Source organism: Rhineura floridana, chromosome 2 (genome assembly GCF_030035675.1).
Source record: "Rhineura floridana isolate rRhiFlo1 chromosome 2, rRhiFlo1.hap2, whole genome shotgun sequence".
NCBI classification, from domain to species: Eukaryota; Metazoa; Chordata; class Lepidosauria; order Squamata; family Rhineuridae; genus Rhineura; species Rhineura floridana.
The window spans coordinates 46,828,823-46,852,224 of record NC_084481.1 but is presented as its reverse complement, the minus strand read 5'-3'; the positions used below and the strand labels follow the sequence as shown (position 1 = coordinate 46,852,224).

Here is a 23,402-nt window from a genome sequence, read left to right as displayed (position 1 = left end):
AAGACAATCTTGAAATAATGTTTCTTTTATTAAAAAGTGACTAAACATAGCTCTCTCCCACTCCCTTGAGAGAGGTACTGGAAAAATACTAGCTCCTCCTCTAGTTAATTAGCCTTCCAGGCTGTCTGCCAGTAGAAACCTCCTGTCTTTTTTCACTCGCATAGCTTGCTGAATCTAAGCTGCAGTAGTAAGGCAGCGTCTCCTTTTCTTCTTTGTTCATCTCAGTAGATAACTGAAGAAAAAAGTCTCTCTCCTAATCAATGAGTTTGCCTCAATCCCCAGTGAAGGTGGGTGTGAACAGAGAGGCAGTGTAAACCACTATTCATGCATCCCCTGAAGATTATGCATCAGAATGCACTGTAGTCCAAGGCCCCAAAGCCACCATATACAACTCAGCCCACAGAAGAGAATGCTATCAGTTTTCATTTTTTAAAAAACCTCAGAGCTACCTAGTCATTTAAACCATTTCCCCCTCAAGGACTGACACCTTCCACATCAAATGGGTGGGGGTAATAAGTTTCCAGAGAACACAACTTTCCTTGCTTTTCAGATATGCTTGTGGAAAACATGGAGCAGCCATGGTACAGGGCATAAAATAAGGAGTATTTGGCAGCCTGATCCTACACTCCCTCCTGTAGCAGGGGTGGCACAAGCTAGGATCAGCTGGGGATCAGTTTTCAATACCACAAAAGACTCCCAGAAAACAAAGCCATACATAAAAGTGTACTGTAGAGTCATATTCTCTCCCCACTGACCAATCACAACCATCTACATGTGCTCAGAAGGAAGGAGCAGGGGACTCCAGGGCAGCCCACCTAACTCCCAGTTAGGCTTGAGGCCTAGCATCTGTCACTGTAGATGTTACATACTGGATGCAAGCAAGCACAGATTGCCATTTTCTTCTGAACACACAGTTCCTAACTGCTTGTTACAGACATTTTCTGACACCAGTTGGCACCAGTGAGAAGCCACTTCCATTGTCTCCCAACATCAATGGCAAGACAATGGAACACGATCTCACCATGTGCCAGCACTGAATACTATCCTTTGATACTACTGGTGCTGCAAAGAATAGGATCAGAGTGCAAAGTCTAAAAAGGTTCTAATCTCATAAATTGCCTGAAGGCCAATTCATCCGCTCTTGTTTTCCGGGCATAGGACAGTCTTGTTCTCTGTCCAGGAATTTCTTTCTTACCTGCTTATACATGACATTTTTCACCCTCAAAAATTCCAAGGCCGACTTGCAGGGTATGGAAATGCAAATCGGAACTTTAACTCCGATTACTTATAGGGAAGATGAAAATTCTTTAAAAGAGGACAGGAAACCAAGGTATTGATACCTATCATAATTTATCTTCCTTTTTACCATAATTTTAAAAGTTTGCAGGTTACAGCAAAGAGGTTGTAACAACTACACCAGCAGATTACTTCATGATCAACTACTTTAAACTAAGACTACAATGCTACCCTTACTTACCTGGGAGTAAGCCCCACTGACTTCAGTGGGATTTACTTCTGAGGAGGCATGGTTAGGACTGTGCTGAAATGTATTAAAAGTCAGCTTGTACAGTATTTTATAGCTTGGATTGGTTGCATTTTAAGGTATCAACATCTATGTTTTAGCAACCACCATAGTTAATTTATTAAAAGGCTGTTTTCAGATGTCTAGAAAATATTCATTAGGCACTGAAATATTTTTAAAAAAGCAGTACTAAACTTTTTCTGATACAGCTCAAAACTCTAACCATCCTGCTCTCATTCCCGGTTATTAAGAGGCAACTTCAAGCCAGAAAAAAAAAATCAATGCTAAGAATGATTTTTAAAATCTCACAGAGAAAGAGAATTATGTTAAAAATGATTCAAGAGTTTGAAATGTCTGCTGAAAAATATACTATCTTAAATTATTTAGGGTGTGTTCCCATACATACTTTTGAGTAAATATTTATAGGAACAGAGTTTTTACAGCCTATCTAGTAATATCTGTCTTGCACCTTCATTCCTGTATCAGTATGTTGACAGATGCAGTATGCTAGCATATCATCCATATGACATCAAAGTTTGGACGACCCAACATAAGTAGATTCCATGAAACGTTTGGCACTTGTGGTAGCACTACTGTCATTTAGTGCCAATAGTACTGCAGTCACGGCCCGGTTCACACGTCACATTAAACCATAGTTAAAATAAATTATGACTTAAATGTGAATATAACATCTCACGCACACTTCTTACCCACCACTCCTGCTGCTGCCACCACACTGTAGACAAAACCAGACAAGAGTCGCGTTTGTCATGTTGTCTGAACCTGACCTCCAGGCTTGTTTCTCTCCAAACCATGAACAGTAACCAAGGTTTGCTCTGGGCTTACCACTTATTTGGGAAAAAACAAACCATAAGCCCAGGTTTGGATGCAATGGGAAGTCAGACCATGGCTTGTTTCTTGACAGCAGCAGAAGTAGGGGAGGAACTTGTACATAAAAGATTGTGCCTCCTGCTCCACGTCACCCTTAATAGCACCCAAGATATGTCACTAGAGAACAATGCCTCATAGAAGGTCTGCTTGTTCTACCTCTACAAACATACATTTTATTACACAGAGTGATCTGCTACTGGCACAAATCAGTGCTACCATGGGGATAACTGCCTTCTTAAATTCATACCCCATCTTTTTATCTAACAAATATACCATGATAGAGGTCATTTTATCATTGTCTAGAAAGGCCCTTGATGTAAGCTCTCTTTCCCAACATTTAATATACCTCTTCTGAAACCTTTGGATTTTATATCCTATCATGTTCACAAGGCAGCATCTGTCCACAGAGTATTGAGATGTAATTAGTCTAACGAGATGATTTAAGTTGGTATTAATCATATGGCAGGAATAAAACCAATATTAATTCAGCACACAGGGCACTCAAGTCAGGTCAAATACCCAAGGAATAAAGCGGAAATATTAACCCCATAGATGTCATAACCATCTGTCATTTAATTAACAAGTAAATAATTATTAAAATCTCCACTCAGGATCTTTTTGTAGCACCATGGAAGCCTCAGAAAATACAAGCAATTCTATAACAGAAACAGAGAGAGATTGAAGTACACACACACACCCATAAATCCAAGTAACAAAACACAACAAGATGGCTGTGCAATCACTCTGTTAGGCGACATTCACACCATACATTCCACTGTTATTCCAGTTTAAACAGTCATGGCCTCCCCCAAAGAATCCTGGGAAGTATAGACTGTGAAGGGTGCTGAGAGTTGTTAGGAGACCCGTTCCCCTTATAAAGCTAAAATTCCCAGAGTTCTCTGGTAAGAGGGACTGACTGTTAAACCACTCTGAAAACTATAGCTCCGTAAGGAGAATAGGAGTCTCTTAGCAGCTCTCAGCACCCTTCACCAACTACCCTTCTCAGGATTCTTTGAGGGAAGCCATGACCATTTAAAGTGGAATAATAGTGGAATAAATGTATGGTGTGAATATGGCCCTAGTGGCACCTGATCACAGTGTCCAGCATAGGATTTTATTTACACAGGAGATTCATATCAACATGTGCATTGCCCCTACACATATGGAGTTCTATGTTGGCTGTCATTATCAAACACTACCATTATACAGCCAATTGGCCATGCTTATTAACAACATCTGAATGAAGCTAGCTATTGTGTTATTTAGTGCCTTCGGGCTATTATTCTGAGACAGTAACTCTTCCTTACATTGGCAATGAATTCCAGGGCTTCTCCCTGGACATTTTGTATTAAAGTACAGATACTCCAGATATAAAATGCAGAGAGCAATCCTTGCATCAGCTGTGAATCTTGTACGCACAATTAAATCACTGCTTTTCACAGCAAAAATGTTAAAAAGGTTAAAATACACTGACCAAGACAACAGTCAGGAAAGGACAAGGCTGGTCTCCTGATTCTGTAAAACCGCCAAAGGGAAAACATGAGCATGCAAGAGCTCTCCACGGATGAGGTGCATATGTATTTTCTACTGCTGTATCCTCAAAGTATAGAAATGTCACAAGACAAGCTGCCTCCAACCATACTCTCTGCTTTGGATCTTTTTTTTTCTCTAGTAGTATTATTAGTAATTGTAATATCCTTATTGTTATTATGATGGTTATTAATTTATTACCTCAGTGTCTTTCTTATTTTGTTGTTTGCTTACTTGCATGTTTTATTGTGTAAAGATCTTAATTACTTGCACTGTTATCAAATGAATGAGGGAGTTCTATGCCTGGGGGAGGGAAGATGAGATGGGGGAGGATGTTAAGAATTTGTATTTTTACAAACTGGATATTAATGCAGGGTATGTCCAGATGCACATGATGTTAATGGTATGCCCACTAAGGAAGCACACTCATCATGTTTTGGTCAGGTATGGTATTTCCCTCACATTAAGCTCAGGGAGTAATCTATTCCTCCAGTTAAAGGGGCTGCACATATTGCTGGCTGGCTGGTCCTTGTAAAAATTAGGAAGCCACCTCCTCCATCAGAGCAATTTTTCAAGATTAAGAGGCTTTTTAAAAAATACTCATAGGGCAGAACAAATTCAGATAAACTTGCAAGATATGGTGGAAGGGAGGAGTCAAGCTAAAACACAGACGAGCGAAGAGGACATGTGCTTTCCATCTGTCCATCTGAGGAGAAAAGGATGGCAGGGAACTGAATAGAGCTTATCCTGAACAAAAGCTGCCAATGCTTGCTGTTATTCGTGGGCCTGCCTATACACACTCTCAACTTAGTGACTGCAGCATAGCGACCAACTATCCGAGCTGTGAATCAGGAAATCCCTTATTCAGATTTCACTTGTGCTGGGCAGGAACTCACTAGGCTAGTATGATGCTGGACTACCTGGCAGGGTTGTTGTAAGCATTACTGAGACAATATGCAAACCCCTTTTGAATACATTAAAGCACTGTACACTAGATTATCATTATGCTTACTTACTATTCAATAAGAGGATTGTAAGTACACTGTAAAGTAAACAGCAGTCGGGAGGACTGTCATCCAAGACAGCTGATTCTTCTCTCCTAGCATATGACTAGATATTCAGTCACCCCTCCAAAGCCAACTCCATCTGGCTTTAGTTTCCTCAGACAATATAATTAGTAAGGATACTGCAGCTGGTTACAGATGCAGCTGTCAGGAAGAAGAATCCGGTTGCATTACCCAGTGCCAAACTTTGCAGAGCCAGCAGTGTCCAGGTTCACATGGAGAACAAGTATACTTGAGCATTAACTGCTGCACAAAAGTATTGGTATTTGCAAACTATGTATGCAAGTTGCATCACTTAAATTTACAACTTCATTAAAAACATTTTTATTTTATCTTACACGCATCTACCATTAGTACACCAGTAGCAAGCATTCTCCCAGTTGAACCTACTGATCTAGGAAGAGGGTTTCAGCGGTCATATGATGGCTTCATTCACATGACTGCACCAAGGTTTAAGTAATACATGCGGTCCTCATGAGAAGTTATATTTCCTCACAGCTTCCTAACCCAAACCTTTTAAAAAGGTGATCAAGATGCACAAGACAAAAAGCATCCACCCCACCAAAGAAGGGAGAACACCAAAGCTTAGGCAATATAGAAAACTGCACTGTCACAGTAAAACAGAGAAAGATGTACACCCAACCAATCAATTCTACTGAGTTTTCCACAATATAGTCTGGCAATTCTATTGTAGATGATTTTCAGATTCAATCAACAGGCATACCTGAAAGCAACAAAAGAAGGTGAAGAGTTGTGACTTAGTGGTAGAGCACATGCTATGCTTGCAAGGAGGTCCCAGGTTCAATCCTAAGCATCTCCAAGTGGGGATGGGAGAGACCCCTGCCTGAAACCCTGAAGAGCCTGAGCTAGATGGACCATTGGTCTGACACGGTATAAGGCAGCTTCCTATCTTGAGAGACATTTACTCCAAGCTTATAACTAAGATTTTTAAAAAAGAGATAGTTGCACAGCACAACTGCTAGTAAACTTCAAGCAAATGTTAACAGAAGATTCCAGGAGAAGGGAGTCTTCCCTTCAAAATCAATCGTTATTCCCTTCAAAATCAACAGTTCAAAACCACTTCCCTTCAAAATCAATAGTTCAACCCACCCGCCCCCCTTTTGGATTATCTTCTAGTCCAAACTCCCAACGCCACATACATATTTTTCTTCAAAACAGAAGATAGCTGTAAACATAGCAACAGGACCTACATCACTACCATGCAATTTGCTTGGAACTGAGAGCAACCGTTGCTCAGAGGAGCAGCTGACTGGCAAAGTGTACTTGTGCCTGCCCAGTCTCTCACAACTCTATTATCCTCCACGCTACCTGCAGTTGTTTCCTATAGCTTAAAAAAAATGGCAGTACTATGGTAGCTGCATCTACAGCTCTCTCCCCTTACTGCCCTGACTCTAACTGGAAGGGGGAACAGCAATAGCCTAGGTGGACACAGTGGACCCCAACTATATGCAAGGCTAAAGTTGTAAAAGCATACATTAAGTGTTTGCAAAACCAGACTTTAAGACCTTAACTAATGATTCGACACCCGAAAGCTGGGTCTTCAATAGTAACATTAGCCATCAAAAGATTCATAGTACACTGCAAATAAACTAACATTCTGGAGGTCAGGCCATGCTTGCAGATGGCGGCCACATTCACGTGTCCCAAATGGTTTAATACAAGATGTGCATGAACAGGTACAAGCTGCAACAAGTCCTGGGCTCACACACACACACACCCTCTTGTCTTCCCACACAGCGAGGAAGAGTTTAAAAGATTTTGCTTCCAGTTTTACTTAAATCACAGCTTGCTGTCTCATCTAGACCAGAATGGTCATTAACATTAACTATAGTCAGTTTAAACGAGACAGCATTGAAAGCCACAGTTTGAAGCTGACATTCGAAATGAGCTCAAGTTAATGGACAACACAACAAAGTACAAATTGCTATCGTTATTCCTTTATTTATTCATCACATTATACCACAAGGTCTTAAGGCAATTTACATTAATACATCAAAATATACAGAATACAATACAATTCAAACAGACAAAAGGCGGTCATACTGAAAACAGTCACACAACACGTATGACCCACCATTAAAACAAACCCCCACAAAGGTGAAGTTAGAGCTTCCAAAATCTTGTCCCAACCTGTGGGAGGAAAAGAGGAGAGTTGCAGCCTGCTCTTGCACATCATGCCAAACCATTATTTTCACATGAGAAGCAAACATGACCACTTACTTCAGTTTAACTTAACTCCTACTTCTGTACTACTCTCAGAAATTGAGGAGTTCAAAGCATGTTTTTGTTAGTCAAAGTGATGGGGCTTGCAAGCTTTCAATCTCACATGGTCAGATTTGGAGGTCCACATTGGGATAATTATCTGGAAAACAATTCAGGACAATAACCATTTAATATATGCTTCCTTCCCTAAAGCATGATAGGTATAATAACTCCTTTTGTCAACTGCACTATTTTCTCTCATTGTTGTATAAGTTATTCTTGTTTTGTATTCTGTTCTACCCAAAACCAATAAAAACATTGTTAAAAAAAATCAGCTACTTGTTGATAGGTAACACTTGCAACATGTGAGCTATGTACATGCTAATAAATCTATATATGGAATTTGCACATACCTCATACATCTGTATGTGGAATGTAAGATTGCATTTCCAAAATAAACATTTTAAAAACTGGGGGGGGGGGGAAGCAAAAAGGCACAGACCTTCTTAACTTTTTGTTCATGATATCATTACCAGAATAGAGCCTACCGCTCCCCACTCCTTCCTAGGATGCCTCTATCAGTACAAAGCAACAGCTATACAGAAAGGGGAGGAGAACTCCAGAACAACTTTATACATTTTTCATTAATGAAGATAACCTTCATTTTTCAAGGGAAATTGAGAAATCTACTCTTATTTTTTTAAAAAACGTAAACAGCACAAAATTAAGAAAATCCTCTTAAATAGTACTTCTAGGAGCAGTTTCCCTTTGTTTTCATGCTTACAGCCTCACCAACTTGGGAGAACAACTCCATACAAAGACTACAGCTTTTAAAATATCTGTGAAAATAAAATGGCACTTGTTAGAGTAATATGCTTTATTAATACAAATAAGCTGTCAATCAGGAAGCTGATTTTAACTGCAGCCTCATAAAAAGGTGTGTGCATGGGTATCAGTTTAATTTTACCTGTATGCATAGAAATACTCAAAATGAATACTCGCCTGTGTAAAAACTAAACAGATATTGCCTGAAGGCCTGGAACCTTAATTCTAGTTGTCAAGCTTTTTAGTTTGGGGGTTATATATACTGGCCAAGTAGTAACAGCTTGAATGCACGTGGATGAGAGCTAATAGTTCTCTTCCCTTCCACAACCCTTAAAGTCACTCCTGAATGTTTAGCCAAAGCCTAAAAATAAAAAATAAAATGTGGTTACCTCCTCTGTAAACTGCAAGCAACCTGCTGGTCTGCTAAGTGTATTAACAGCTCCCTAGGAGACTGCGCTTGAAACCACAAGAGAAATCACTAACTCTTCAAGTAACTATAGCGAGCTACAGTGCAACGAGCTACTACAAAAAGTGGGAAGCCACTGGAATAGACAAGGATGTTATCATCATCAATGTTTATGCCACCTTTCCATACTAAAACCACACTCACGGCAGTTTACAACATCAAAAAAATTACATAATTCACTCTAACAATTACAAAAATAAAACAAACTGTAAATAGTCAAATAGTGGTTAGAGTGTTGGACTATGACCTGGGAGACCAGGGTTCAAATCCCCACATAGCCATGAAGCACACTGGGTGACCTTGGGCCAGTCACTGCCTCTCAGCCTCAGAGGAAGGCAACGGTAAACCCCCCGCTTACCACAAAAACCCTACTCATAGGGTCGCCATAAGTCGGAATCGACTTGAAAGCAGTACATTTACATAATGAACATATAAAATTAAGCAATCCCCACAAGTAGAACAAAACAGCAAATCTAATCTAGTTTATGCAAGGAAACCTTATGAGCACCTGTGCTCTCATGTTTGATGCAAAAGTATAATATCCCAGTAGTTTGGGTTGGTCCATTCAGGATGCAGGAAGGAAAGAATTACAGTAGGGCCTCACTTTACGGCACTTCGCTTTACAGTGATTCGCTAATACAGCGGTCTCAATTAGATGCAATTAGACTAAAGCCCCACTCATACGGCACTTGTTCCGCTTTTATGATGGTTTTGGGGCATCGCGCACCATTCTATTCAATGAATTCCACTTTACAGCGGTTTTCGCTTTACATCGGGGGTCCGGAACATAACCCGCCGTATGAGTGGGGCCCTACTGTACAGGCTTTGCTATATTACTTTCTCATGGTTTATAAAAGTGAAGCAGAAATTCAGAATCAGATTCACAGGAGTCCTGTATGCTGGTAGCCATTTTGCCATTATTGTTGTGTCATGGTAAACTGATCCAGATTCAGAAGTCCATTCAATATGTAGGTATTGTAGGTATTAATTAGACAACTAGAGTCCTGACTGGTATATTTTTATGAATATATACAAAACCTCTTGAGCTTCCAAGAAGTACTCAAGTATGTACTGGATAGGATTGTGACCAAATCATTTGCCCACCTCTGGCTTTTTTTTCTCTGCTACCCTCCTCTCTTAGACCAGAGGCCCATCTAGTGCAGCATCCTGTTCTCACAGTGGCCAACCAAATGTCTATGGGAAGACCACATGCAGGACATGAGTACAACAGCACTCTCCTTACTCATGTTCCCCAGCCACTAGTATTCAGAGGCATACCACCTCAAATACTGGAGGTATAACTAGTAGCCATTGATCATCTTATCCATCATAAATTCATCTAATCCCCTGAAAAGAATATAGGAAACATGCACAGTCCTTTTCTATTAGACATGCACTGATACAGGCATTGAGACCCTTTAACTTAGCAATAGGAGATCTGCACACAACTGTCATGCTAACGGCGTGTCCAAGGACAACTTAAGTCCAAACTATGACTACCCACTACAGTGTGTACATGCTGCATGCACTTTATTATAAGTATTTAAGAACCAATTCAAATATTGTGTTACCTTGAACCAAGGCCCATGCCCATCCACAATTACCAGAAATGAATGTAATGCCAATACAAGACCTTATAATTTTTTACATAAGGAAACAGAAAGACACCAGTATGCTGTCATCTGAATTAGACCTGATAAATCCATACTTTTGGCACTTTTGCCTGTAAATATGCTTTGCGCATACCATGGACCATGAAAAAGACAAATAATTGGGTGTTAGAACAAATTAAATCAGAACTGTCACTAGAAGCTAAAATGATGAAACTGAGGTTATTATACTTTGGACACCTAATAAGAAGACCTGATTCACTAGAAAAGACAATAATGCTGGGAAAAACAGAAGGGAGTAGTAAAAGAGGAAGATCAAACAAGAGATGGATTGATTCTATAAAGGAAGCCACAGACCTGAACTTACAAGATCTGAAGTAGGTAGTTTATAACAGATACTTATTGGAGGTCACCGATTCATAGGGTCGCCATAAGTCATAATCGACTTGAAGGCATATAACAACATGCTTCCATCAGGAGTCACAGTTGCTATATTAGTCTGATCATGCTTTTAAAACAACTTGCAGATAGCCGCACTCCACCAGGTCAAGCAATTTGCCAAATTTACTGCACAACTACCTTGTGTCTACTGTTTTTATAGACACAAATACTTTTTGTCTTTGTAAAACTGTTTTAGTGGCCTGTCAGCTTTTCAAACAAGTATAGAGCACTAATTCAAAAACAATATTCCTCTAGATTTAAGATGCATTTGGAACATCCTTTCCAACATACATCCAAGATATATATAATGCCATAAGTACTAAACATCCTTACACAAGACACTGCTTCAAACTAAGTCAAGATTTAAAAAATCGTACATGTTTGATTTGCGCTTAATGAACTGATTAATTGCACCAATTAATGCTGTCAGCCCCAGTGTCTGTCGCAACATCATCATGATGTGATATAATCCAATTCACAGAAAATATGAAACATCATAATTATGAAAACTTCCAAGCAAACTAAGATCAACATTAAGTTAAGTTTATTCCCACAAGTTAAGGATTGTAACTATTTTTGTTTATCCTTTTTTGATAGCTGAAGATATTTAGCTTGTATTAGAAATTGATTTTAACATGACTAGCCTAGGCTTTCATCCTCCTAAGCAAGGCAGGATACATAGTGGATACAATTCATCACGCTGGATTGGAAGATAAAAAGATTTGTTTTTAAAAGTTTGATTATATTAAACAAAGTCATGGTTAAGAATTTGGTTTAAATGAAGCCTGTAAGAAAACCAACCAGGGCAAGTATATGACTCTTTGAAATCAATCATTATAAATATATTAGTAGTTATGTACTGTGTTTGTTACTGAGCAAACAATGAATCTTTAGACTGTCTGTCAAACAGCATAGGCATTTCATTTCTGTATTCCACTCCCAGATCCTACATACTGAAGGCACTGGGTACTTATAGTGCAATCCTATTTATGAGCTTAGTGGTGCTCACTTCCCAGTAAGCAAATTTTGTTTAGGATTCTATGTTTAAGATGGCAGCTTTACCAGTTTTCAAGTAAGTGATCTTGCATGGTGTCCTTGAATGCATAAAGAAAGCACCAAACAGAAATTCTTCATTTCACAACAACTCCCTAGCCTAAGAATGTAGATTTTGCAGAACAAAAGGCAAGATGTTTTGGAGTATGTGCCTAAGTTGTACAAAGGTTGTCCTTCATTACACACTGGTATATTTCAGCTGTTACGGCAACCAACAAATATGCATGTTTGTTCACTGGATTTTAATTATCTAAGCTTCTTATTTATATTAGCTTTTTTCCTTGGAAAGATAAGTCACCTTGATTTAAATACACACACTCTGAAATTAATTTAAAATCAACAGGATTTAGTCCTGCTTAGTTTTCTTAATAAAAACTTTATTAAGAGTTTTGGGAGGATGAAGACAAGTGGCAAATTACAGCTATGCTTACCACACAGCCTCTGTTCTCTGCCTTACAAGAGACCTTTACGTTCCAATTAGAGGAAGTGACCCAACACAGCCAGCCCTTTTATTAACAAAGGCAGAGCTTCCATTTTCTTCTCTTTCCAAGTATGCCTCTTTGTAACATAAGATCTTCAACACAGGGTATCTAAAGCTAACTAGCCAGTCTATCCGTGGCCACGATAAGACTGATACCAAGGCAGATGTGGCTTATACCATGCCATCACGAGATCTTGGAAGTAATTAGTTACAAAAAATGAACTACTTCTAATTTATTACTTTGAGGAACAAGTGGGTAATTCCTTTACATTTTGATTATAATAGAACGAGGAGTAATTTTATTACTTTTGAGGAGTAAATATAACATTTTCAACATTACTTTTGGCCGTTACTGGGAGGAGAGCAGGGGAAGTCTTCTGCTCCTCTGATTTGTGGATGAAAATCATATACCTCAAACTGGGCTTCTGCGTAGCATCGCTCTTCCCTCATGGTCTATGGGTGTTTAGGAGGCAACAAAGGAGGAGGTGGAGAGCAAGATAGGGATGGAGTGGAGAAAACAATTGTTTAAAATAATGGACTGCGGTAGAGAAGAATGGAGTGAAGGGAGAAAGGAGCCAGAGAACAAGGGCATGGATGAAAGAGAAGGAGGCAGCAGCAGAATGACAATAAAGAACTGTGGAGATGAAAGACGACAACGTGTGTGTTAATACTGTATTTGCACTTGGTGCGCAAAGCGGCCTCCATCACCCTCCCGGGCTACTTTGCTGCATTTGCAATATTTTAACTTTTTTACATCCGAGGGGAAAATGTTTGCTTGGATGGGTGTCCCTAAGTTGGTGGCAGGGCAAAGTCTGGGAGGTGGCTGAGTGAGAGAGATAATGCTTGCTGGCTGAGCGTATGTGTGTGTATGTGTTTGACATGCAAAGATCCGAACGATGGCCTCTGCCCCCCTTCCCCCCTTCCTTACCAGCAGAGAGACAGCCACTGCTATCTTATGGATAAAAAGAATTATTATACTACCTCTCTGTGTGTTTATTTTTAACGTTGTTTTAGGCTAATTAGGTGTGCAGCAGCCAAGGCCAGCACCTGGCATGCACTCTAGTTTTAAGTAACTTAACTGTAATTCTAGTGATTATTTCTGAGTAGCAGTACAGTAATCAATTCCTTTCAGAACAATTGTAGTTGTAATTTATTCCTTTTTGGGTCCATGTAATAATAATTGTAATTTATTCCTTTTTAAAAGTAATCTTCCAAGCACTGGCCATCACATAGAAATAATTTCCCCTTTGTAAGGTCTTGATTTAAAAAAAATAAATCCCAACCCAAGGAAAAGTTGGATGTAACTTGGAACCTTGTATATACACATTGAAGACATTGGTTGGCCACAATAAATATTATCTTACTATCCCTGTAATGTTCTCTCTTGATGTGTTGATGTTAAAAAGCCAAAATCTAAGCAAGAAATGCTTGAACTTCTAACCTGCAGAGAAGTGCAACCCTACATATCTACTCAGAAGTAAGCCCCACCAAGTTCAATGTGACTTACTCCTAGGTAAGTGCGTATTACAAGGTGCTTTGCTGGTATTGTCCCTTGAACATCCTCCAGATGCTAGCAATCTACAAGTGCAGCTGCTGAATGCCACACTCTGAGTAAGGCCCTTGCTAGCGATTTCTGCCAGAAGCAGAAAATAAGATAGACACCTTGCTTGCACAGCATCCTTCAGCTATTTTAGTGTCACAGTGAGAAGGCACAAAAAGCAGTAGGATGGCAAGCAGCAGGGCAAAAATGCTAAGAAATCCAAAAGAGAAAGAGATTAGGTTTCTCTTCAACACTCCTTAGCTTCAGAATAAGAGCATCTGTATCTTCCCAAGAGAGACCAATCTATACATCTTGGCACAGGCCAGAGGGGGCCAAAGCAGTATAGGGAAAGCCAGCTCTCTCCATTTTTTCCCCTTTACATCCTTTAAAGCAGTTCCAGGGCCATCAATATTAATACAACTGTAAGATGAACTGGAGGCAATGCTACCCAATTGGAGTTATTGCTGCTGGATGTGGCCTAGCTCAAAGCAATGACACTCTTGGACGTAGCCTCAAGTTTCCATTGTATTTGTGGGTTTATCCCCATTATCTATAAATTAATTTGCAAACCAAGTAAGGCTCAACAAATAACATCCAAGCAGCCCTGTCCCTCTTCCCATTCCCCAAGTCCGGTTTATTTAATTAACTTTTCATAAAGGATCATAAAGGAAACCGGAAATAGACCTTGCCTATCACTGCAACATAACATCAGTGGACTATGCCAGTGTCACTATATTAATCTGGCATGAGTACAGGACAGATAGGAACTGCAATGAAAAATTTAAGCAACGATGGCAATGGCGATGTCATTCAAAAAGAATCCTTTTTAAGAAAGAAGAAATATAAAGGGGTGGGGCAAGGATTAAGAGATGGAGGAGGAGAGTTAAACTAGAGCCATGATAGAAGCCCTTTGATAAGGAAATTTACAGAACATCGTAATCTAACACTGATATACATTTTTGCATGTAAGAGAAAAGCTGCAGCTAGAGAAGGGGGGGCAAGAGAGATTACGAGGCCGGGATTTACTTACATCTTCCCATTCGGACGTGATAACAATAGCAAAGACAGAGAAAGTTGGAAGCCTACAATACTAAAGACCAAAAGTGCCACGGCAACTTCGAGGCGATCTGGTTCATGATAGCAGAAGCCACAAAACTTAAGGGAAAATCTCCGGGGAAAGGGAGCACGGGAAAGCATGGGGATGCTGTTCGGGTGCCGGTGCCGCACCCCTCAATGCAGGCAGGAAGGCAGGCAGGCAGGCAAGGAAGGAAGGAAGGAAGGAAGGAAGCTAGGAGTTGGCCTTGGGCGGTCTACAACGATCCCGGCTCTATTCGCCTCCTGCGGATAGAACGTTGCAACAGAGGAAACGAGAGAAAAAGAGCCGGTGCCGTGGAGCCAAGGAGAAGGAAGTCAAGTTTGCAGCAAGAGCAGCATCAGCCACTGCAGTGCCGGGCGCATCCGCCGCAATGAGAGCTTCTGGGCTTCAGAAACAGAAAACGCCGGTAGGCCCCAAAGCCGGCTGACGGTGCATCCCCTCCCGCCTCACCTCCTCTCCCCTTAATCACCCACCACTCCCACAGGGCTAGGAGCCGCTCCCTGTTACATATGCCACTGACCGATCACCTCCTGCAGTTCGTAGGCGTCCCTGCAAATGGGCCAGCCGATGGCTTGGGGTGTGGGAGTCGAGGTCGGAGGTGGGGCAGCCGGCGGTGGCTGGGGTTGTTGTAAAGGCTGGGGCGGCGGTGGCGACGGCGACTGGACGTGAATGGGCGAGTCGCTCAGCTCCGCCATGATGCTCCTGGAGCGCACAAGCGGCGACCTTCTTCAAACTTCCCTGCCAGCGGCACCTTCAACCCGCATCTGCAGCTCGCTCATTCACTCCCTCCCTCTTTCCCATCCTGCCAGCCAGCGAGCCAGCCAGCCACACGGCAGGGGAGGGAGCGCGCCGAGTGGGCGGAGGCTGAGCTGGACTGAGTTGCTGCTGCTGCTGCTGCTGCGGCTACACGCTTTAGAAGCCGAAGTACCCGTGCGCAGCTGAAATCCAGAACTGATCCATTTGACGATCTTTAACAATGAAGGAATAGTAAGCTCCCGAAAAGAAAGGCATGAGAGAAGTCCGTGAAGGATACTTCTGTTGATCGAGCCGACATACTTAAGGGCCCGATCCTCTGTGGTTTGCTTTCTGAGAAGCAAGTCCTGGCGAGTTCCATGGGACTTATTCTCAAGCTTCGAAAACCACTGTTGATCAAAAGATCTCATGGCCAACCTTTGCTGGACCTTGCTAGGGATGGGCCTCCCATCAGTTCTAATAATCTTATTAGTTGGGCGGATTGCTGGGCCAGAAGCTAAGGGAACACTCCCCCCACAAAGAGTCAAGGCGAGTTAAGCAGCAGAGCCAGTTTGGTAGCAGGGCGAGGAGGTCAGGGCATCCCACTCTGCCCCTAAAGAAAACCTAAAGTTTCAATAAATTAACTCCAAAAACAATTATGCAGGTAGGAAGCTAGCAGGGGTGTGGGGGCTTTCCAGTGTTTTGCACTGTCTGTAAAATGAACAACTATCTACCTGTTGGACAGAAGTCGTGGGTGTGCCCTCGGTGCAGTGAGCTCCTGGCTGTCTGGGAACGAGTTTGTTTCCTTGAGGCCAATGTGGCTGACCTGAAGAAGCTGAGAGAGGCAGACAGCATTGTGGATTAGGCCTTCAGGGACATTATTGCTGTATCCCGCAGCAAGGATGATAGCTCTCCTGCTATCAAGGAGAATGAGGGCCTTGGTGAAGGAGGTTGTCTTGTGAGGAAGACGGAAATGATCCCCTAGAAGGGACCCATTCCTTGGGGGATGAGCAGATACCCTTTTCTGCCACCTTTTTCACCTAGTGTGCTTCATGGCTGCATGGGGATTCGAACCCTGATCTCCCAGGTTGTAGTCCCACACGATTTCTCTGTAACATCTGAATCGGAAGAGGCCATGCAAGCCCTGGATCAATACCTGGACTCAGTGGTGGGTTGATGAAGGCCAATAAACTGAGTTTGAATCCTAGCAAGACAGAGGCACTGTGGGTTGGTGGTGCCTGAGTTTGGATAATTGGTCAATTGCCTGCTTTGGATGGGGTCGTACTCCCTCTGAAAGAGCAGGTTTGTAGTCCTGGATCCATCTTTGTCGCCAGAGGCCCAGGTGACCTCAGTGGCTAGGAGTGCCTTTTACCACCTTTGGCTGATAAGACAGCTGCGGTCATTTCTGGATAGCCTGACCACTGTTGTCCATGCACTGATAATCTCCAGGCTTGATTACTGTAATGCGCTCTATGTGGGGTGCCCTTGAGGTTAGTCTGCAAGCTGCAGCTAGTGCAAAATGTGGCAACGCAGCTGCTAACTGTGACAGGGTATCGCCAACATATTACCCTGCTGCTGAAAGAATTGCACTGCCTGCCCATTAGCTACCAGGCCAAGTTCAAGGTTCTGGTTTTGGTTTACAAAGCCCTATGCAAGCTTAAGACCAGGATACCTGAAAGATCATCTTTCCCCTTATACAACCAATCAATCACTGCACTCTGCAGGCGAGGGCCTCCTGCAGATACCATCTTATCAGGAGGTCTGTTCCGCACAACATAGGAAGCAGAACATTTGTGGCACCTACATTTTGAAATTCCCACCCCTTAAATATTAGACAGGCACCATCTCTGTTATCTTTTCGGTGTCTACTGAAGACCTTCTTCTTTCAACAAGCCTTTTAAGTAGAGACCTTATCCCAGTCTGCGTGTGTGTTGGAATTGCTTTTTAAGATTTTGTTGTTGTTTTAATATGTTTTTAAAGATATTTTGTTTTAATATATATTAAAGTTCTGTTTTTAAGATGTTTTAGAGTGTTTTTAGTGTCTTTGTTTGCCACCTTGGGGTCCTGCTAGGAGGAAGAGTGGGATATAAATTTAATAAATAGTAAAAATAATAATAAAAGAGAAGCTTTTCCTGCTATGATTCATTCAGAAGAGGCATTTATAATTATCAGACTGTTGTGAATTAATCCTTGCCTCAGATGGGCATCAAGGGTTTTGAGAATCTCATTGCAGTTTTTCATATGGAGTTGCAGTGTGGGTTATGGACCTGCATCCCTCTATTGAAAGGGCCCAGCCTTTATTACTGAGAACTATTCTGGGCACTCCAAACTATGTGGCTGGCTCAGTTCTCAGTTTGGAAGTGGGCTTATGCACACTAACAAGCCTGGTTCAGCATCACACCCTAAGCTTCTGGATCTGATTGTTCTATGGGGAAGCTGTGGATGTTCGCCTGACAATGCAAGATTCATACATCTCATCATAGAAAAAAAGCTCTGTCACAAAAAAACCCTCTTCTCTTGGCCTTTTTGTTTGTTTGTTTGTTTTGCAGACCTGTGCAGGCATAACAGTTTGTATGCTAACTTTCTGATCAAGCAGAGAAAACAGACAGATTATGAGAGCCTTGTCAAATCACTCCTGCTCCTCTGTTGTTTTAGGACTAAATGTTCCTCCTAGCAATGAATGTGAGAGCTTTTTGGGGGGAGGGGGGAGGGTTAATGCCATGCCCTCTCTGATGATGGAAGGACGCTTCCAAGGTATACCTAGTGACCAGACATTCTGAACATGTGCTGTTGAGGGTCTAGTGCACATGCTTTTGTACTGTAATTTTTATAAGGATGCAAGGGACAGGTTGTTGCACCCTATTTTAAAATGGTTTCCCAGTAGAGCTGAGAAAGTTATTTTGAAAGTATGTTTAACTACATAGTCTTTATGTCATTTTAAATGTTGCCAAATTTTGTAGTATTATTATTGACGCCAGGGCCAAAATGCTCAAAGATGGAATAACTGGTTTTGTAATGCTTGTTCAATTGTTTGTAATGGTTGTTGGATCAATAAACATATTTCACACTTACTCTCAAGTAGGTGTACAGCCTTGTTTTGGCGTAAGCAAGTCCCTTTGCATATTGCAAGCAGAATTTTACTTATGAGTAAGTGTAGATAGGGTTGTGCTGCATAAAAAGGCGATAAATGAGCATTTTATGATGTGGCTTGTAACTCTCATTTACAAAAAGGGGAAATAGGTTCCAAAAAGTGAGGGACAAGCACCCCCTTTCCTCCCATGGGGCCCATGCTCGGAACTGCTTAACTGACATCAGTTACTCCTGTAATTATCTTGTCATGCACAATGTGAGTAGTAAAGGGACAGTAAAACTTTTCTTTCAGTTCTTGTGTATAGGTAAAGTAGGACATTTTTAATCCAAAGTATTTGCAAATACAGAACTAACCATGGGGTGGCTGTTACCTCTTAGATTACTTGAGCACAAGAGCTTCATCCTCCCTATGTAAATATGAGGGAGCAAAAGCCCTTGGTTCTTGCTCCCTCGCGACCCCACTTTGGGTGTTTCACTTGTGAAAGATGCCAGTAGCAGGGCTGTGGAGTCGGAAGCAATTTTGGGTGGAGTCGGTAGAAATGTACCGACTCCAGCTTCAAAATAAAATTAATATTTTAATATTAATATTAATTTATTAATATTAATTTATTAATATACATTTGCCATTTATGAAGGAGTCAGAATCGGACAGTAGAAAAACAGAGGAGTCGGAGTCAAAGGTTTGAAGTACCAACCCCACAGCACTGGCCAGTACTATAAGGGTTACTTTCTGGAGCAGAAGATTGTTGTGTGGACTATTTAGCATGCATGACAGAGAATGCATTGTGCGCAAGAAATATTGTGGGATTTGTTTCAGTATTGGTGAACCCCTGTGTTTCTACAACAATAAAATGGAAGCAAGATATTGTATTATGTAATTTTATTTATTCATTCATTTATTTTATTCATTTTGCAAGTTATACAGTGTCAATATTTCACATGTAGAAATTCTAGATCTATATGACAGTCAACTATACTACAAGCTCAGTACTCTAGTATCTGCTGCATTTAAAACCTAGGCCTCACAGTTGTGCCTAGCATTTGAGTGTGTTTCTGTATTTGACAGTGAGCACACCTTTTTAGTCTCTGCAGTATCATTTGTGAATGTTGTTAATAGCACTTGGACCATTTTTAAATCAAATATAAGTTTCTAGCAATATAACTTACACTGTTTAATTCATTGGCATGGAAATTTAAAAACTAATATTTATGACAGTCCCTGAATTCCAGGTAAGATTTCTCACATGATAAGAGTAGGTGTATGTCTTTTGCTTTCTCTTTATGAGCGAATCATGTCTAGTTTAACTTTTGAGAAGTGATGGTTAACATTGCATTGTGATTGTTTTCCTCCAAAATCCCCCAGTCGGATCTTTAATTTTCTTGTAAATTATCTTTTCCATCTATATACACCCATTCATTCTATTTCCCCCCAATCTCATTTAAATTGATTTATTTGCAGATCTAAATTACATTGTTGTGCTAGGTATACTATAATAAAGATGCTCAGAGAAATAATGGCACCTGATATGGTAGCCCATAATTTAAAATTCCCTACTGCTCCACTTTCACATGATGGAGGAACAATGGCCATGTTCATAGGCATGGAGCTACCATATATTAATCAACATTAAAAAAAGAAAAGCAATATGGCCATACAAAAGCAGACACTGTGGCAGATACAAGAGTCCAGGAACATGTTACCAATTCCGGGGCACAGCCCTGGTAATGTGAAATAATAAAGTGCTTCTTAACATATGAAGGGTGACATGCCTTCATTGTTGAGTAACATCAGCAGATGGCCACATACAGTATTTAGGATCAGAGGTGAAGGTTTCCAGATAAGAGGGCAAATGTCATCTGCAAGCACAATTGGGCTTCCTCATTTCTGCTTGTAGATACTGCTCTGTGGCAGATGCTTACTTTTTGTGTCTACACAAGAAGTAGTATAACTTAGTTTTTTTAAAAAAACTTGATGGCAATATACTTCAAGGGTCCTAGGAGCTTAGTACAAGTGCCCTTCTGTCCTTTAATCTGGCTTTGTTTATTCATACCATCCCAGAAATCAGTTCCATAATTGTACACAGAGCTGCCCCTAGGCACCGGGAAGCAGGGCAGTTGCCCCGGGCCCTGTGCTTTGGGGGCCCCCTGTGCTTGGCAATCTGCATATAAAAGCAGCAGCCGCATCCTCCTCACGGCCGCAGTAGCAAGCTGAGGGGAGCGTAGAAACGAGCCGGGAGAAAGAGGTGCAGCGGCGGTTTCCTCACGGCCGCAGTAGCAAGCCGGGAAGGAGAAAACCTCACAGCGAGAAACGCTGCAAGTCTACAACAAAGGCTGCAAAAAAGGGAGCCACAGCCAAAAAATACAAAGCTGCCCTGCCGCCAACAGAGGCTGCAAAAAAGGGAGCCGCAGCCGCAAGCTCCTAGCAGCCGAAATACAAAGCCTCTGCCTGGAGGAAAGCATATAGAGAGAGAGAAAGAATGTGGGGGGGGCAACTATGCTTTTGCCCCAGGCCCCGCACATGCTAAGGGAGGGCCTGATTGTACATATAACACATTCTGTACTCTGACAGCCCATGTATTCTGACAGACCAATCCTGTCCATGTGTACTTGCAAGAAAGGCCCTGTCAGTTCAGTGGATCTTACTCTCAAGCAAGTGTGTAAAGGATTGCATTGTTAGAGAGTCCAGCAATGCTGCTTTCCAGGGACACGTTTCCATTATTGAGGGACAATGGTGATCCATGCACATGGCTTATCCTGTGCATTACACCTGTGCTTAACTAGATAGGCACATTTATGTATTACAAGGGTTGGATAGCTGTCATGAAGCACATCTTTTAAAAGTGCACTTTGGTTTTTAATAGTGTTACTGCCCTATTTTCTGGCATGGTTCCCATGAAATTCAAGAGTTGCATATTCATCCAGTCATTGCACCTCAAGTTCTGAACCCAGCAAAAAAGTTGTGCAGTGCAATTCTATACAGGTTTGCTCAGAATTCAGTCCCACTGTACTGAATGGGGCTAGTTCCTAGTGTGAATAGAATTGTAGCTTTAGGTTTATGCACACTTAGGAGTAGGCCCTATTGAACGGTACACTGGTTTGTACTGTGAATCTGGCAAAACCATTTATAGCCATTGAAAAGCACTAGGGAAAATATAAGATACACCAAACACCAATTTCAAGAGCTTTAATTAACAAACTGCACTGAATATTATACAGCCACGAGAGTTGCTGTATACTATAGCCAGTGTGGATTTTTCACATTCCGCAATGTTAAATTGAAAATACCCCCATGCCATTCTGATGCTTCCCATAAGCTCATTTCAAAATAAAACCTTACCAAACTTACAGTCCTGAACTCAGAAGCGCTTGCCTAATAACCCTGTCAATTTTAATGGCGATGCACAAAACAGTCAGAGGAAATAGACAGTTCAAAGTCTAAAAAGAGGGGGGGAAACCCAGAGCCCTTTTGGACTTTTTTTCTGAGTTCTCATAATGTGTTGAAATTCAGTAAAAATCAGCCATGTTCACAGAGTACCTGTAATCCTAATACTGACCTTGCCCCATACACTGACATTCATCTTCTGCAGTTTAAAAGGTAAAAAAATGCCTGGCTGATTTTTAATTAATTTAAGAACTTTTGGCTTGAAGCCAATGATAACGCGGGGCATGCTCAGTAAGAACAAACTGTCAGTGTTCTAAAATCCTCACAGCTGCTGAGCTTGGCTAATCAGTGGGCCACACCAGACTTTGATTTCACTTGAGACAGTCATGGCTTCCCTCAAAGAATCCTGGGAAGTGTAGTTTGTGAAGGGTGCTGAGAGGAGACTCCTATTCCCCTGAGAGAATGGTTTAACAGTCAACCACTCTGACTGAAGGTCTGTGAGAGGAACAGGGCATCTCCTAGCAACTCTCAGCACCCTTCATTAACTACATTTCCCAGGATTCTTTGAGAGAAGCCATGATTGTCCAAAGTGTAATAGAGGCCTGGTGTGGATGTGGCCAGGGACAGCTTTGTTTTAAATTTGGGTGGGAGGTAGGGTTGCCAGGTTCAGGGCCTGAGACTGATCCTGTATCTTTAGGAGAAGCGAAAGTCAGCCAATTGCAGCTGTTCTTGCAACACTGTAATGGGAAAAACCACAAAGTGGCATTCTCCCTTCCCCCTGCATAAGTTTGAAAGATACAGAAGACCTCTGGGTTGCCAGGCCCAGCCTCCAAGAGGTCTTCTGTATCTTTAAAAGTTGTGCAGGGGGAAGAGAGAATTCCACCTTGTGGTTTTTCCCATTACAATGTTGCAAGAACACCTGCACTTGGCTGACTTTCTCTTCTCCTAAAGATACAGGATCAGTCTCAGGTCCTGAACCTGGCAACCCTAGTGGGAGGCTACATGTGCCTTCTGTAGAATAAAAAGGTGGGGGAAACGCTGAAAAGCAATGATACTGTTCACAATGTTTTCCTTTTGGAAAGGGGCTTCCCTTCTGCCCAGTGCCCACCCCCACAATCTCCTCCCCTCCCCTTCCCCATCTTGCCCCTCGCCCAGGTCAGTGTTGGACTACGGCATTGGAGACCAGGGTTCAAATCCCCACAGCCATGAAGCTCATTGGGTGACCTTGGGCCAGTCACTGCCTCTCAGCCTCAGAGGAAGGCAATGGTAAAACCACATCTGAATACCATTTAGCATGAAAACCCTATTCAAAGGGTTGCCATAAGTCCAGTCGACTTGAAGGCAGTCCATTTCCGTTTTCAAACATGATTCCACAGAAATAAATCCCCTTGAACTCAAAAATTATGCAAATGACCAAACCCACCCTTCCTTCTCCCTCCTATCCCCTCTCTCTTGC

At 41.7% G+C, this 23,402-nt stretch overlaps 1 protein-coding gene across 2 annotated transcripts in view; it reads right to left on the bottom strand.

Annotated features, from left to right (window-relative positions):
• The window catches only part of STK39 (serine/threonine kinase 39), a 172,269-nt gene extending 156,637 nt beyond the window's left edge, over positions 1-15,632 (bottom strand). Inside the window, exon 1 of one of the 2 annotated variants that reach the window (XR_009760478.1) lies at positions 15,263-15,632. Coding sequence is in view for 1 of the 2 variants with exons in the window: in XM_061608579.1 (XP_061464563.1) it covers positions 15,263-15,437 (175 nt within the window). In the remaining variant the exon portion in view is untranslated. The remainder of the gene's footprint in view (positions 1-15,262) is intronic. The other variant, XM_061608579.1, reaches the window with a different exon arrangement.
• Between the last annotated feature and the right edge of the window lie 7,770 nt (positions 15,633-23,402).